This window comes from Eurypyga helias, unplaced genomic scaffold (genome assembly GCF_000690775.1).
Source record: "Eurypyga helias isolate BGI_N326 unplaced genomic scaffold, ASM69077v1 scaffold39864, whole genome shotgun sequence".
NCBI lineage: Eukaryota > Metazoa > Chordata > Aves > Eurypygiformes > Eurypygidae > Eurypyga > Eurypyga helias.
Genome location: NW_010245286.1, coordinates 4,342 through 21,522, shown reverse-complemented (window position 1 = coordinate 21,522; position 17,181 = coordinate 4,342). Strand labels below are relative to the sequence as shown.

The 17,181-nt window shown below is 43.1% G+C and overlaps 1 protein-coding gene across 1 annotated transcript in view; it reads left to right on the top strand.

Moving 5' to 3' along the window:
• Positions 1-267: 267 nt before the first annotated feature.
• Positions 268-17,181, top strand: part of ATP12A (ATPase, H+/K+ transporting, nongastric, alpha polypeptide) — a 19,695-nt gene continuing 2,781 nt past the window's right edge. Inside the window, exons 1-19 of the mRNA XM_010150002.1 lie at positions 268-509; positions 2,462-2,605; positions 4,068-4,127; positions 5,017-5,220; positions 5,802-5,915; positions 6,075-6,209; positions 6,729-6,846; positions 7,226-7,494; positions 8,320-8,518; positions 9,001-9,110; positions 9,438-9,572; positions 9,834-10,026; positions 10,503-10,678; positions 11,709-11,845; positions 12,541-12,691; positions 14,707-14,875; positions 15,563-15,717; positions 16,312-16,435; positions 16,752-16,897. Of these exons, the coding sequence (XP_010148304.1) occupies positions 501-509; positions 2,462-2,605; positions 4,068-4,127; positions 5,017-5,220; positions 5,802-5,915; positions 6,075-6,209; positions 6,729-6,846; positions 7,226-7,494; positions 8,320-8,518; positions 9,001-9,110; positions 9,438-9,572; positions 9,834-10,026; positions 10,503-10,678; positions 11,709-11,845; positions 12,541-12,691; positions 14,707-14,875; positions 15,563-15,717; positions 16,312-16,435; positions 16,752-16,897 (2,748 nt within the window). The 5' untranslated portion in view covers positions 268-500. The remainder of the gene's footprint in view (positions 510-2,461; positions 2,606-4,067; positions 4,128-5,016; positions 5,221-5,801; positions 5,916-6,074; positions 6,210-6,728; positions 6,847-7,225; positions 7,495-8,319; positions 8,519-9,000; positions 9,111-9,437; positions 9,573-9,833; positions 10,027-10,502; positions 10,679-11,708; positions 11,846-12,540; positions 12,692-14,706; positions 14,876-15,562; positions 15,718-16,311; positions 16,436-16,751; positions 16,898-17,181) is intronic.

Below are 17,181 nucleotides of genomic sequence, written 5' to 3'. Positions count from 1 at the left end.
AATCGTAAGGGGAGTCCGGTGCTGGAAAGCCTCCGAAGGAAACTCTTTGCTTCCAGCAAGATGAATAATACACCTGTTCCCTAGTGGTGAGCAAACACTACACAGGAATAATTAGAAACTATCTGACCTGAAACCCACATGCCCATTACTGTGGTATTTTTCCACCTACTACAGGTGAAACAGAAGATGGGCTGGACCTGGAAGGGGAGGGGTGGAGTGGCAGCCCAAGATGCTGATTTATAAAGCACGAGCAAACAGTACTCTATCTCCACAGGCTTTGGACAACGAACACGTCCTGCCTGAAGGATGCCAAAGTGCCAGCAAGATTCCAGCTAACGTCTGCTTGCCAGTCGAGAGGGAACTACCACCTCTGGGAGTTTTTGCACTCCAATAGCCACCACTGCCCTGAGCCACTTCGTTCTCCAGTTGGGCTTTTGCTTTTCATCCAGAGACTTTAGCTTGGCTGTTCACTCCACCAGGAAAGGAATAAACTCACCGAGATGGTAAAGGTGAGTACACTGGTCACAGAGTTGCTGCTATTGCCTATGTGTTTCTTCTTAAGAACAAGCATTAATTTAAGTATTAATATATATAAATATATAAATACAAGCTAAGTGAAAAATGGAACTAATCCTAGACACCTGTTGGACATCCAGTGTAACAACTACAGTTTTCACTGTAGATGGGCAAGCACCTCTAATCGTAAAAAGTAAAGAGATCAGATTGACTAAGGAAGAATTCTAGGACTGGCTAGATTCATAATCAACAGCTTCATGGACACTATCCCTTTTGCAAATGCCAAAATCTGAGATTTTATAAAAATTTGCAGGCTAAAGGTTAAACATGGATCATGCACAGAAGTGATCAGTAGATTTTACTAATTTCATTAATCTTCTTCATTACTCTCCTCCATCTGCTAAGTTTTTACAATAGATAGTTGTTTTCTTTCTCTCCTGGTTCCTTTACTTTATAGGGATTTGAAAAGCTGAACAAATTTTTGGGTGAGATAGTTAAAGAGAGGAGGAGGAGGAGGAAGGTGAAGGAAAAATCCCAATAGATAAACCATACTGTGAATCTTCAGCAAGGCAGAAAAAAAATAGAACTTCTTGTAGCAGAAGTCCTTTATCTGGGATATGTATCACTATGCAAATTCAAGTGCTTTAGGAAAAGAATTTCAGACTTTCAATTCCCCAGACTAGTCCCCAGCTCTCAGCCTTTCCCTTCCTCAAGATACAACATCAAGACTTCAACATTCCTCTAATTAAAGGGCATCTGAGGACAAGATGCCACTTTTGAGTTCAGAATGGTATTAAGTAATAAGATGTCCCAATCCTCCTCTTTTTATTTTCCCCTGGTTATTTCCATTACTTGAGCTCTCTGGCTTAGTCTGTATGTAATTAAGACGTCTACTCTCAGCTCATTTGAAATACCACCTCTGCAGGAGTCCGAACACCAACAAATGCCCTGCAGAGTGTGTACGTACTCATTAGACAGACAGCAGCAGCAGCCTACGAGCTCATCTGTCCCCCTAGTAAAGCACACCAGCAGATAAGATCCAGGATGACTCTCACGAAGCTCTGATGGTTAATCTGTAAGGAAGCCTCTGGAACGGGGTCAACCAATCGTTCTTCCAAGGCACGGCACGTGGTTTACAAGATAATTAGGATCTGGAACGTTATGATTATAGAAGCTGGTAAAATACCAACACAGGAAGTTGGCCCTTCAGAATACAGTGTTAACTTCAAGTTAGGAAACAGCACAATCCTCAAGTTATCAACAAAGCAAATCATGGTCAGAGGTGCAGCAGTTTCCCCAGGTTAACAGTTTCCTGTACCTGATATTAGACTGGCAAATGTGAGTGGAGTTTGCTAACTCCCCGTCAGTTCTGAGCTCTATGTGAAACGACACAGACCTGCTTCAGCCATTTATCACTACATGATCAAGTGTAAATGTGTAAATATAAACGTGTAAGTGTTAATTTTAATAAGAAAGGAAAAGTAAATCTCGAAGACATCTATCTAAAAAGCTCCAGGACCAGGCATGTTCTCAATGAGTATTTTTTACCTCCCCTCTCCTTTTAAAACTCTTTTGCTTTTACACTGACCTCTTCTTGGAGCTGACAAATGACTTAATAGCTTTCACTAGCAATGCTGAGATCCTGGGCAGTATTCCTACACTTGTGTTAGACAATAAACTACTAAGTGTTGCACTTCTCTAAGGGAATCACTGTAATTTACACCTGCTGAAGACCTGACCATAATTACTGCAACACATGCTGGTGAGACCTCAGGATAAGACAGGGACTAGCCCTGATTAGCCAACAGAAAGAGACAGTATCAATTTGTAGCTTGTCTAAAAAAAAAGCAGATTTGTTAGAGTTTGCCTTGTTTGTGGTATTTTTTACTGCTTCCTTCAAATCCCAGATGTTCACAAGAATGCCAAAACCTTATGTCTTTTACAGAAAAAGTCCGATGTTTACTCGGTTGAGATCTATGGGACAAAAGATCTAGAAAAAACAGTGATTGGAGATGAAGAGAAGTACAAAGATTTAAAAGGCAACAAGAAAAAAAAGAAGACAGAAGACCTTAAGAAGGAACTGGACCTGGTGAGTTGCTCAGCTCCCACTGCAGCTGGCAGGACGTCCTTTACCCACTGCCTGAATGAAGTCTGGTGAAGGGGAGCAAAGTGCGGATACACAGTCATTTTAACAGAACACATGCTGCACTGAAATCCCAACACAGGGAAGGATTTGCTTCCTCACGCTCCTGAAACCTGCCAGAAAAAAAGTTGTACAGGATTAATACCTGTAATGAAAGAATGATTCTGGCTTAGTTAAGCCAGCGATGGTACAGAACATTATCTCCCCAAGGAGGAGTTATTCCTGAGATGGAGTAACTGATCAGTATTTCCAGTCAGCCAGGAAACAGAGGGAATGGCAGAAGCACAAACTTTTGCTCCAGAGATTTCTAGTAGATCTAAAAGCACACCTCACCTTTAAGCACAGGTTTTTTTTCCTGAACTAGTGGCACTGTACTTCAAGGACAGTGCACTAAGCTCAAGAAACCTGTATTTTCCTTCTGGCTTGCTACCGACCTGCTGGCTGATCTTGGAAAAGTTGCTTCCTGCCTGTAGGTTTCAGTTTCCCAATCTAAAAAAACGAAGGTAATTATTCTGACCTCTTTTCTGAATTGCTTTGAGAGCAACTCAAACGAGAGGCTACTTATGGGCTAGATGGTATTTCACAGGTAAGGAAACCCCAAAATGGGCCATTGGTCTACCCATCCTGTTTCCAAGACCTACCCAGTGCTAACTAAATCATTCTCAAAGTGTCTTCTCTTTGCAACCACGGGATGTAACATCACTCTCGTGTTTGTAAAGAGAAACCAAAGCACAGACAAGTGAATTGACTCACCTGAGTGCCAATGAATCATTCCATGAAAACAATTGTGAGATCTCTCAAATTCTTGGCTTCTAAATCTCAGTTCGGCACAAGATATAATTAGGTCAATGATACCACAGAGGAAGGAGAAGAGCTTTGAGATTTCCCTCTCCCACACCCTTTTTAACTGTGGTTAGAACCTGCTGCTTCTTCCTACAAGACTGTAGCGAATAATTTCACATACTCCACCTTGTCGATCAGGTGCAAAGATTGTTGTCACACATATTCTGACACCACACCCTTTCCTTCTCTCAACGTATTGCCTATGGTACTGAATGGTTGGGTCCTGCTGCGTGCAAAGAGGAACTGTTTATCTAATAGGAGCACAGGCATTTGAGGCAAGCAGTGTTAACATGAAAATGCCATTCTGTTCTTGTGACAGATTGGCTGGAGGAGGGAGCTATTTACAAAGGCACTCTCAAAATCACAAGGAAATACCATCTTCCAGTGGAAGACATTTTGCTTATCAATATGCAAATTATCTGTTAATGAAAGTGGGATGTCATACTAGCGACTGGATCCATGGTCCTGGATCCAGGATGTTTGAACAGTCTCCAGATCCCAAAATAAAAATTTCAACAGACTGACATTCTGCTCACTATTGTTTTCTCTTTCTTTTGGAATCCAGGATGACCACAAACTCAGCACTTCAGAACTGGAGGAAAAGTATGGTACAAGCATCAACAAAGTAAGTCCATAGGGCATCATTAAGAAACTGCCTGACTCAGCTGCCTTGCTTTGCCTCTGGCTTACCCAAAGCTCCCTAGCAGCAGTGGGAAAGCGTTCAAATCAACAGACTCGCATAGAGACGCCTGCGTGGATGCAGGCATGCACCAGCACGACCCACTAACTCCCAGCACAGCCTAAGCCAGCGAGTCAAGGCGCAGCACTGACCTGGATTTAAACCAGAACTTCTCGCAAGTTCAAAGAAGTCTGATTTACTGTTTTGAAATCAAAATCCCTCCACAAAACACGACCTCAAGGTTTGCACCGGGATCTCAGCTTTTCTAGTCTGGTATTTTGACTCCACTACAATTCATTTTCCACTGGCAGTGTCTGTAATCATTTATAGCAAGTGTTGGCACTGGAAATGGTGTTGTCCTGAAGGACGCCCTATAAACTACACACCTGCGTCCCTCTGACACCTAACATTCGAATATCAAAGCATTGCAACGTGGCCAGAGTACAGACAAGAACTTCAAGAAACCCACGACCTACAGGTATCTTGGTGGAAATGCAGAAACAGCAGCAAAAGAACTGATGTCTGGTTTTCCCCAGCTTTCCAAACAATTAGTACGAGTGTACTTGACAGATAACCAACAGAATGAAAACTCCTAATGGATACAGCCCCAGATTCAATGTTCCAGTACAGAAATAATTGTTTCTTCATAGCAAATGACTAACAGTAGCCACTATTAGTTAGAAATGGGAAAGTTTGGGAATCACAGATGCAGGTTACTGCAGCTGACCTGTGACAGAAACATTTAAGGAAAAAACAGCATGCAAATTTTCTTCTGAGTGAGACAAAAGTCTGCTTTTCTGTGATCTCATTTTAAAGGTGACATTTACTTTTGCAGGGTCTCTCTAGCGTAAGAGCAGCAGAGATTTTGGCTCGGGATGGTCCCAACTCACTCACTCCTCCCAAAGCCACTCCTGAAATTGTGAAGTTCCTCAAGCAGCTAGTGGGAGGGTTTTCCATCCTCTTATGGATTGGAGCTGTCTTCTCCTGGATTTCCTTTGGCATTCAGCTTGCCCAGGGAGCTGAATCACCCTTTGACAATGTAAGTAGCTGAATAACCACAAAGTAAGTATGTGACCCTTTGACAATCTATGTAATTTAAATACTACTTCACAGTTATTCAGTAACTACAAGGAGGCCTTTTATTCTTACAGGACTCTCCCTCTACTACCAAACATTTCTGATAAGTGCTCAAATACCTGACATACCACTTCTAAGAGTGCCTAGCCAAAGGTTTTATAACCACTACTCATAATCATACCACTTGAGAACTCATAAGAGCAATACTTAAGTCCACAAAGGACTCTGGAGTCTTTGGTTCCGATACCCTTAGGAGTTATGCTTTGCTAGGAATATAACTTGTTTGGGTTTGTGTCAGGTGCAGTCTAGAGAAGGCTTTCAGAGAGATGGGAAACTTGCTATTGAAAACCCTTTTCATGCACAAAAAGCTTTACTTGATCATTAGCAGGGCAAAACATGAAAGTTCTTTTCTTAAACTGCCTTAACCTGAGCAACAGCTCATTTTACCAGTTCCTGAAACAAAACAGAACCATGATTTATTCTAGCAGAGGAATTGCTGAATGTTTGTCTTAAACTAACAGGATTATGTCTTTTCTTGATTAGCTCTACCTTGGAGTAGTCCTGGCACTAGTCGTCATCCTCACCGGCATCTTCGCTTACTATCAAGAAGCTAAAAGCACAAACATCATGGCCAGCTTCAGTAAAATGATTCCACAGGTGAGAATAAGCAATGCATTTCCTTCCAGATAAGAGTTCATTCTAATGCTGCACCTCAAAATGACAACAGCACAACAAGCCCAACCTGAACATACCTCTTGGTAGGAGGTTTAGAGGATGGCACAATGCTAATTTTGGTCACGCTTACATGTCTTTCAGCAAGCTCTTGTCATCAGAGATGCAGAAAAGAAGGAACTGCCAGCAGACCAGCTGGTGGTTGGAGACATCGTGGAAATAAAGGGTGGAGATAGGATCCCGGCGGACATTCGACTGATCTTCACTCAGGGTTGTAAGGTATTTTTAAAGAGGAAAAACATGGTTGAGAGACATCTATTACATACAAAGAATTTTTGTGCACCCAACGTGAGTTATTAGAGCCTGAATTAGACATAATCTAGTTCGATCATAGAGTGCAGAAGCTATACTGTGATGCTCAGCTCATCCGGGCCTAACATCTCCAGTCCCTGAACATCAAAAGGAGCCATTGGGTCCATAACACGATCTAGCAATACTCTTTGCCAGGACAGAGGCAGAAATACCCATTCAGCATTGGGAGTTTCCACAGACCTGGAGGCAGACCTAACCATGCTTTCTTTCAGGCTGCTACTGAAAATCCCACTGGCAGACAGACAACACTGAACTGAATTCCCACAGAAATAGATTCTCTCAGCGACAACAGCAACTCTCAGAAAAAGGCACTGAGCGATAACGGCCCTCTCACCGATGACTACGTGTGCTGCCGCCTCGCCTTCTGGGCTAGACGTAACTGCATGTTACTAACTTTAATACGGGCATGTCTCCGTTTCATTAAAGGTGGACAATTCTTCACTCACAGGGGAATCAGAACCACAGTCTCGTTCCTGTGACTTCACCCATGAGAACCCCTTGGAGACCAGGAACATTGCATTCTACTCCACCACCTGTGTGGAAGGTGCGTACAGAGAGAAGGGCCTCCAGAAATGGCACCTGTACAGGGTGCTGCATACTACCCCGAAATCACTTTAAGCAATTCTGCTTCAAAGAATTCCAGAAAGGCTTAATTGCTCACCAGAAACTGTTGTCTCAAGCGTGCCAAAATAAAGCCTTAAGCACTGGGCTGGTCACTCTTAGTATCAGCCAGTGAGACATTTATTTTAACACCCAGCCTGGTTACGGGTGTAACAGTCAATTAATTGCAGTTTCCTCATGGTCTTTCCATCACCAGCTTTAGGAACGTCAAGTTGCAGATGCCTCTAAGTACTTGTGGATGCTTCTGTGCAAGGGCTCTGCGCACATATAGGTGTTGTTCCTAGTCTTTTCTTTCTTTGCAGGCACTGCTACCGGCATGGTAATCAACACCGGGGATCGCACTATCATCGGGCGGATTGCCTCTCTTGCATCGGGAGTAGGAAACGAGAAAACCCCCATTGCTATTGAGATAGAACATTTCGTCTACCTGGTGGCAGGAGTGGCCATTTCCATTGGCGTTCTCTTCTTCATCATATCTGTTTCTATGCGATACAAGATTCTAGACTCCATCATCTTTCTAATTGGCATCATTGTGGCAAATGTGCCAGAGGGACTGCTAGCCACAGTAACGGTAAGGCTATGTTTGTGGTTCTTTGGTCATTACCACAAGTCATCACTCCTAAGTTCGTGACAGTGCAGCACCAACCAGCCAAGAACAGATTATCTATTAAGTTAATTGGATAAGCCGAGTGTGAAATAGGGGTGTTTTTTTCCAGGAAACTGAAAGGATATTTCATTTGGGAATTCTGGCATAACCCAGCCATTCATATTAAAAGCAGCAGCACAAAAATCCAGTTTGAAATAAGGTTCTTCAAGCACTGTTCTCCCTCAAGTGCTAACCAGTAGAATGATGTGACTCATTTCCACACAACCTGTTCCTGTTTGGAAACGAGGCTATTGTAGCCTAAAAGTCGCATGAAAATTCCTTTTACTAACACACACGAGGCATGACTGAAACCCCTGGCTAAGAAGCAGCACACCTGCTAGGCACTGTTAGCTCTGAAGTACACCAACAATGAACAACCAACAGTCTGCCATAATAAAGGGAATCATTTCAGGACTCATTAAGTCGGTTGTTAGGAGCTTCCTCTGCCTCCCCTTGTAGATTCTTCCATCTAAAACAACCCCTTAACTGAGATGACATTTTCATTTCTATCAGCAGGCAAGCAGGTTCCTCTCAGCAGCGAATGTACTTGTGCTAATTACAGCCAAACCTCTGACCTTAATAATGCTATTAAAAAAGAATATAAAATGCACTGCAGTCAACCAAAAGATACATTTTTAAACATTCTCTTCCTAAAAGAAATAGACACGAATTCCCCTAGGAGCAGTACGTAACCTCCCTGCATCCATTCTGCAACTGTACCCCACTAACGGCGAGCTGAACTTCTTCCAGGTGAGTCTGTCTCTGACAGCCAAGCGCATGGCGAAGAAGAACTGCTTGGTGAAGAACTTGGAAGCTGTAGAAACGCTCGGTTCCACCTCCATCATCTGTTCCGACAAGACAGGGACCCTCACACAAAACAGGATGACTGTTGCTCACCTCTGGTTTGATAATCAGATCTACTCAGCTGACACCAGTGAAGATCAAACAAGTAAATATGGCAATGGGGGATCTGGGAAGGGGCAACTTACTTGGATCAAGCCTGGGATGTTTCATACCTACTGGCTGTCAAACTGTTGTCAATAGGGGTGTCTTTTGATAGCTAAAAAGACGTGTCTTCCTTCCATACAGAAATGTAGTGTACAACAGCAAAGTCCCTTCTTAGCCATATAGAAACGTGAGAAGAATTAATATTTGAACTCCGCTCACAGAAAGTAGGAGGGTCTGATCCAGAGCCTTTGCAGACAGTAAATTTACTAGGGAAATAAACAGAGAAACATCACCTAAGCAACTCTGTCAGAACTGCTAGCTGATGGGTGTAAAGGTTTGTGTCAAACTGCTTTTCTGTAGCAGAACCTCCCAAAAGTACAATTTTCTTCCGCAAATAATTCAGTCCTGCGGTTTCAAACTTAAGCTCCTACTTCTATCCCGTAATACGCTAAAGGACGCAACGTGTCTTTTGCTTCCTCTCAGCCCAGCCTTTTGATCAGAGTTCTCCGTCATGGACAGCATTATCCAAGATCGTAACTCTCTGCAACCGGGCGGAATTCAGGCCAGGACAGGAGAATCTCCCAATAATGAAGGTACTGCACACTTCACATCAACTTATTCCTGTTTGGCTTTAGTAATCTCCCCCCTTTCACCACGCCAATCCAAGTTATTATTTATAGCAGTATTATTCTACACACTCTCAAAAAGCTTAAGGCAGGAGAAAAAAGCCCACACAGCCAAAACCAACTGTCTCTATAAGAAAAAGGCGGTTCAAGCAGCAAGAATTTCAGGCCCACCTGAATGCAGCAACCCAGATTCGCTGCTGCTTAAGCACGCAGCGCGTTACAGGAGCGGGCGAGCTCCCCTGATGGAAGCGCAGAGGGATGCGCCCTATAAACTGTTTCTCCTTTTGTGCACAGAGAGTTGTGGTAGGCGACGCCTCTGAAACAGCTCTGCTGAAATTTGCAGAAGTCATTTTGGGCGATGTCATGGATATTAGAGCGCGGAACAAGAAAGTGGCTGAAATTCCTTTCAACTCTACCAACAAATTCCAGGTGCGTTTCATTTGTGGAAATTATGCCAGACCGTTTCCATCACTGGCTCTAATAAACTGTGTGTGACCTGGAAGTCTTAATGGTGTAATTGAGTGACAGAGGAAACATAAGCTATAATAAATGTCGTTCGTTCCATCTGATGGAACATCTGATATCCTCCTGGAAAAGCAGAAACACTACTTCCACGTAAAGTGATCAAAACTAGAAACCAATGAGGCTGAGAGATGCTCTCTGAAATCATTTTGCATTTGTGGCACACAGCTTTCCATTCACGAGACTGACGATCCCAACGACAAGCGCTTTCTGCTGGTGATGAAAGGTGCCCCCGAGAGGATTTTGGAGAGGTGTAGCACCATCATGATCAACGGCAAAGAAGAACCACTAGACGGCGAAAAGGCAGAAGCTTTCCAAACAGCATACATGGAGCTGGGGGGCATGGGAGAGAGAGTGCTGGGTGAGTCCAACCAGAGGGACAAATCATAGAACCCTGGTGTAAAATGGGATTTCAAATCCTGGTACAATCCAGCGTGTTTGGACTTTGATCTTGCAGTAGGGGGAAAAAGGAAAGTGTGCAGCCTCCTAAGCAGAGGGTTAAAACCACACTGTCGTGCTAATTGCTCTATGGCAGGGATACCCCTACTGCTCTATACCAATGTTGATCTGCCACACTGGGCAGCCAAAAACCCTATAAGCAGTCCACAAAGGAAAACACCCTTCCCTGCTGGCAGCATCGCTAGCTTTGCTGTGTGAAATACTGATTCTGTATGAACTTTGATGTGAAGGTTACAATGGGAGGTTAAAAGAGCCCTCCATAAAAAGCTAATGATGAGTTGCACTGGGATTCTATGGACAAGAGCAAAGTCTGGTACTATAGAGCAAGCTCTATCCACCATTATTACCTGTACGTCACATCAACGTGTTTCCTTTCAGGTTTCTGTCATTTGTACCTGCCTGAAAATGAGTTTCCAGACACCTACCCATTTGACACAGATTCCATGAACTTCCCAACCTCCAACCTGTGCTTTGTTGGGCTCTTATCTATGATTGACCCACCTCGTTCTACAGTGCCAGATGCTGTCTCAAAGTGCCGCAGTGCTGGGATCAAGGTAGGGATTTTCCAATGAAAAATACAGTGATTCTACAGAAAGACTCATGATAAGTTGTATAACTATTAAGCTCTCCCACCAAATTATCTTTGTAACAACAACTACCAAAACCATAGATGTTTGTTAATACCATTCTATAATTGTAATTTAAAGAAACTACTTCAAGGCTCCAACAGTCAAAACAGCTTAAGGTAAGTAGGAATCAGTCTATAGGAAGTGCACAGAACCCCAAAACTGCACATCTAAATTTGGAAAAGCTCAGATACTGTCTTATCAGATCCAGTTCTGGCATGCAGAAACCATGCCAGCTAGAATTACTTGCTTGTAATCAGTGTAAGCTAACAGAAGCAATTCTTGAGAGACATCAGGACACAGGGCTACACTTGTTATGAACTTTTATGCATAGGAATCACTAATCTTAAAATTGTTCAAGTTGATCCTGAAGCAGTAATTGTCCTAATTTCACTCCCAAGGGACCCAGAAGTAAACTTCTGGCTGTTGGCAGACAAGCAATCTAGCTAAAGATAGGAAAATCAGTATTTGGAATTACTGATCTCAGATGAGATGAATCCCAAGTCTCAACCCTGATTAAATTCCCTGTAATCTGAAGAGAGAGCCGGAAACTTTTCTCCAAGAAAAATAAGAGAAAAACTGTCTTAGGATACCTCAGTTTCAGGGATCCATTTTAACATGCAATATTCTAACAAACTCTGACCTATGAGTACACCGAATATAAATTCTTATATAAAGGCTTTTTTATTCTACATTATTCTAACCTCGCTGCCTGTGACAAGTTCTTCCTTTACAGCCCTGATAAAATAGCGCCAATAACAAGAGGTAGAGACCAGATGTCAATATAGACCCAAGCAATTAATAGTCATAATCTGTCACTGTTGTGTACATAGCACAGCTTTCCCAGTTCAGACTCTAAGCTGCTTCCTGCTCTACAACAATAGATACTTCACCTTATCTCGCTCCAGCCATTGCATATACATTTGTCACTCACGCTGAGCACTTGTCCCTTCCTCAGGTTATTATGGTCACTGGCGACCACCCAATCACGGCCAAGGCCATTGCCAAGAGCGTAGGCATCATCTCAGCCACCAGCGAGACCGTGGAAGATATTGCGAAGCGCCTCAACGTTCCAGTTGAGCAAGTCAATAGAGAGTAAGAGCAAACGGAGTATAGGGGATCCCTATGGGTTCATTTACTATGCCTTCTCCCTCCATGTCCTTTCATAGCCCATTTCTGCATCACGGCTGCTTTTTGCTTTCTTGATGCAGTCCCAGCCATTGTGTCCATCCAACGTGGCACCTCTACGTAAATAACTGTGTCTAAGTCAGTGGCTCTGATCTTCGCTGGCCACTGAAAAAAATCTAGCATGTTATACTTTGCAGGTCACAGTGGACTTGGCTGTCACTGCCCATTTGACAAAACACACAAATATGAAAAGGAAAATTCAGAATCACACAGCCTAAGGACCATCAGTCTAAATTTCTCTTTCATCCATTAACTGTGAAAAAAATAACCTCATAAGATAAAAGCTTCTTCCAGAAAAGATATCTTTCGCCTCCACTGTCCCACCCTCCCACTCAGCGTCCTCTTTCAAATGCATTTTCTGCTGTTAGGGCTGCTCAGGAAGAAGCTTCAATTACTCCCCTCGGTATCTAGGTAACTGCAATTCACTCCGGATTTCTACAGTGGCTTTCATTCAACACCTGCTGATTAACAACTAATGCTTCCAAAATTAACCCAATTTGCTGATTTCCTTACTATCAAGCCGTGCGCATTCTCCGAGTGCACTATTTTTATCTAAGCCTTTTGATTTGAAAATTCACCCAGCTTTCCCATGGCTCTTACAGAGATGCTACAGCAGCGGTAGTCAACGGGATGGAGCTGAAGGACATGAGCTTGCAGGAGCTGGATGAGATCTTGTGTAACCACTCAGAGATAGTCTTTGCTCGGACATCGCCCCAGCAGAAACTCATTATAGTTGAAGGCTGCCAAAGGCAGGTGAGTAAGAGGTGTAAAAGTTTGCACACAGATAAGGCGATCGGGCACTCACGAGGCAGTAGCTTTCCAAAAGATACCATCCCTGAGGTGAGAGGGTGGAAGCCAATTTCCAACGCTCTCTAAGCTCTGTTTATACTCTTTTCACTGTGCGAGAACATTATCTAGCAGATTGCCACAACCACTGTCTGGACAGAATCCAAGCTACTCCAGTTCCTGTTACAGACTCTGAACTCCTACTGACAAAACGAGCTTCTCCTAGGTTTGCTAGGCTTGGAGCAATACCGAGGGTCTGTCCCTCACGTAGAATTCTGCTGGGCTGCTCATAAAGCCTCCTGGGCAGAGACTGTACACTGTTTAGGAAGGAGCCTTCCCTCAGGAATTATTTAAACCCAGATAAAAGCAACATATTACCACATCCTCTCATCTTATCTCTTGTGACCATTTAGACCTATGTACTTCCTGCCCACAGGAATGTTTAGAAGCGAAATAAGGTATGAATCCTGCAAAATGTCATAGCGTGATTTGTGCAGACTAAGCCTTATCTATCTTACTTTCAAAGACTGTAAAACAGCCCACAGCAAGCAGGATTTGAAGAGAGTTTGTCCCATCTGCGGGCGGTATTATGTAAAGGAGCGTGGAGTACAGCCAGCACAAGAGGCGGAAGGGAAAGAAATGACAAGGATAGAGCTCTGAAAAAGATGCAAATTGACATCCAAAGATTCTCCCATCAGCTATGACATCTTCCAAGTAGAAGGGACAGTACTGCTGTGCCTGAACTTTGCAGAGAAGGAGGCGCAGCACAGGACATTATTTTATTTTTGTAATTATGCCAGAGCTAAGCTTTCCAATCAGCATTATCAGCTCTTCACGTTTAAGCCTGAAATGCTTTCAGGAGAGGAGAAAAAAAAAGAAAGAAAAAACGTTTAAATTTAATCTTTTTTATTTTCTTTTTGAATGGCTTTTGGCAGACCTTTGGGTAAATGTGCTCTGCTCTGCCTTGATGCCCACACTCCTAGAAGATTTGGCTCTTTAAAGGATGGAAGGGAACACCCTTCCCCCACAACTCAAGCCAGCAGGTCTACATGCTATGTTTAGCACTTAGAGCTTATAAGCCCTTCTGTACGTGACATTATTTATAGGTAGTGACACTGTGCTAAATCCCCACAGGGAGAGGACATTCAGTATTCATATTAATCACTTTGTCAGGCTTTTTCCCGCTAGGAACACCCCGTATTGCTGTCAAACCACGAGCTTTTGCACCAACTAGAACAGGACCTTCCTTTAGCTGCAGTAGATGGTTTCATTGGAAGATAAGAAGCTGAGTCGAATATCAGATTTTTCCATCTTTGGGATTACTAGTGCATTCCAGCATAGACTGGCAATGACCAGAAGTTGTTGGGATGGGATGAGAATGGTGTCTAACTGAAGAGTTACATAATCTACAATTAAGATGAAAACTGATTCTATAAGCACTTCATGCACACACAAAAAAACACAAGGACAGAGCACGTGTCAACAGAATCTCCCAGAGACGAGCCTGGGTTTGCTCAGACGGGGACAGAGCATATACGTACAGACAGATGTCTCCATTTTTCAGTCCCCTTATATTCCACAGAAAGAAATAATCAGATTAATTGCATTTTAAGTGCATCTAATTTAGACAACTACCATTTCCCATTTCTCTCTACTATGAAGGGAGTCTAGATGACAAACTCAGATACAGACACAGAATCATTTAGGTTGGAAAAGACCTTTAAGATCACCCTGAAGTCCAAGTGTTAACCCAGAACTGCCATCTATCACACCGAAGTCTGAGGTTGCTGTGTTTACCCTGCCTAGCGTCTTTCTGATCACTAGCTATGTTTTATGTGGGTATGAAGATGATTCAAATCTTCGCATCAGCATCTTTCTTCTAGCGATTTAAAGAGAGAGTGTGCTGAGAGCTGACTGTCCTTAGAGGAGGATAGCACTGTCTCCTCAAAAAAACCACGTCTGGATCCTTTTGTGTGTTTCAGGGAGCAGTTGTTGCCGTGACTGGAGATGGAGTCAATGACTCCCCTGCTCTTAAAAAAGCAGATATTGGAATTGCTATGGGCATTGCTGGTTCTGATGCAGCTAAAAATGCAGCTGATATGGTACTGCTGGACGATAACTTTGCTTCTATTGTCACAGGAGTAGAAGAAGGTAAAAATAATGTTGCTATCCACTTTCTTAGCTGAAATCTGCTGACAAACCACAGAGCACTAGCGGGTCTCCCTGATCCTTCCCTCCTGTGCTCACACCCCCACCCCACCCCCTTTTTTTTTTTCCTTGATTTGAAAATATGATTTTGATATTTGGAAAAAACTAGGAATTAATTCCATTTATAGACACGACAAACAGACAATAAGGACATCATCCCCCTCTCTCACACACAGCATCAGTGTCCTATTGCTGCTTGTTCAAGCTCCAGACAAAAGCATTTTCCATCTTGCTTCATGCAGCGCTCAGCCTCACAGAGATACAAACCCTTTTCTCTATATTTTCACTCTATTACTTGCTCACACATCACCTTTGCTGCGCCCCACCTGTGACAGTAGCACACATTCCTTTCACCATAAAAAGCTTGTGATTTCCATTAAAACTACAGCATATTATGGAATGGGAGTTTTCCCTCAACCTTTCTCACTGAAAGAGATTTTTTTCATTTCAATTTTCAGGAGGGTCTAAGAGGGAAGGTAGGTTAGTATTTAAAAAAATCAAACTACAAAACTCATGAAGAAAGGAGACATAAACAGTAAATGTTTTCACTTCATGTAGTTAAAAATTGAACGTTTTTCTGGAAAACACTGTTGACAATTAGCTTTTACAGAGCATTTCCTGTTCCTCCAGGCCGCCTGATCTTTGACAACCTAAAGAAAACAATCGCCTACACCCTGACTAAGAATATTGCTGAGCTCTGTCCCTTTCTCATCTACATTATTGCCAGCATTCCGATGCCCATTGGCACTATCACCATCCTATTCATTGACCTGGGCACAGACATTGTAAGTTGGGGTCTTTTAAGTTCTTTTCTGCTGAAGTATCATGACAAGGGAGAGGGGCTGGGTGTAGAGGGATGTGCGGAACACTGGAAGATTTAGTTGCCTTACCCTGCAGCTAAATAACAAGCTGGTGAAAGAGCAGAGGGCTAGATTAAAAGCTGCCAGGTACAGAGAAAGAAGAGTAGAAAAACAACCTGCAGAGGGGGAGCGGAAAGAAAAGACTTCTGATCCATGCTCAAGAAAAACTCAGCAGTGTGCAAAGTAAGAGCGTGTTTCAATCGAGATCACAGGGATTGCTGCAGTTACTCCAGGGGATGAATACCAGACATTTCATCAGAGCCCAGCCCAAGAGATCTGAAAGACCTTTTAATGTTTTCAGTATCCTCTGGCCCTCTGCATTGTCATATCAGACCCAGAAAACAGTCTCAGACTTCCCTCAAATCCTTTATAGAATGCTACACGGATCCTTCTGTCATTTGCTCTGTATATAATGAAAAAGCAGCAGAACCACCTGAGAACTGGAAGATTCCTAATGAACATCTGAGAGCAGCAGACAAGCGTTACCACCAAGACTCTGACAGTTCATTTCTGTTGTAGATCCCCTCCGTTGCATTAGCCTACGAAAAAGCTGAAAGCGATATCATGAACAGGAGACCTCGTAACAAAAGGAAAGACAGGCTGGTGAACGAGCAGCTGGCTGTATACTCCTATCTGCAGATCGGTAGGTTGGCCAGTTCTCTGAAACTATTGTGTATCAGCAAGCCAAGACAGAGTGAAGTTGACTCAATTTTAGAAAATTCTTTCCTCTGCCTTCCCAGGCAAACTTACTAATTCCTTCCTGTTGCTCATTAGTCAACAATACAACAGGTTTTTATTTAGAGAAGTCAAGGCCCTTAGATCACTAAGGGCTTTAAATCTACCTTCAGACTCACGGCAAGTTTCATGCTGTAAGAGACAGATCAGCACTGACATGCAGCACATCCCCCAGTGCTGCTACATTTTGCTGCTTCCTCATTTCTACCTCTTGGATTTTGCAGGTATCATGCAGTCAGTGGGAGCCTTTGTAACCTATTTTACCGTGTATGCTGAACAAGGTTTCTTCCCTTCCACGCTGCTCGGTGTGCGAGTCGACTGGGAAAACAATGCCATTAACGACTTCGAGGATTCATACGGACAGCAATGGGTAAAGCAGCACTGAAACATCCCTGCACCATCTTTTGCCTGACAGTTTCTTAAAAATTCTCTACTTCAGTGGGAGCCTTTGTAACCTATTTTACCGTGTATGCTGAACAAGGTTTCTTCCCTTCCACGCTGCTCGGTGTGCGAGTCGACTGGGAAAACAATGCCATTAACGACTTCGAGGATTCATACGGACAGCAATGGGTAAAGCAGCACTGAAACATCCCTGCACCATCTTTTGCCTGACAGTTTCTTAAAAATTCTCTACTATTCCCCAAAATAAAGAAT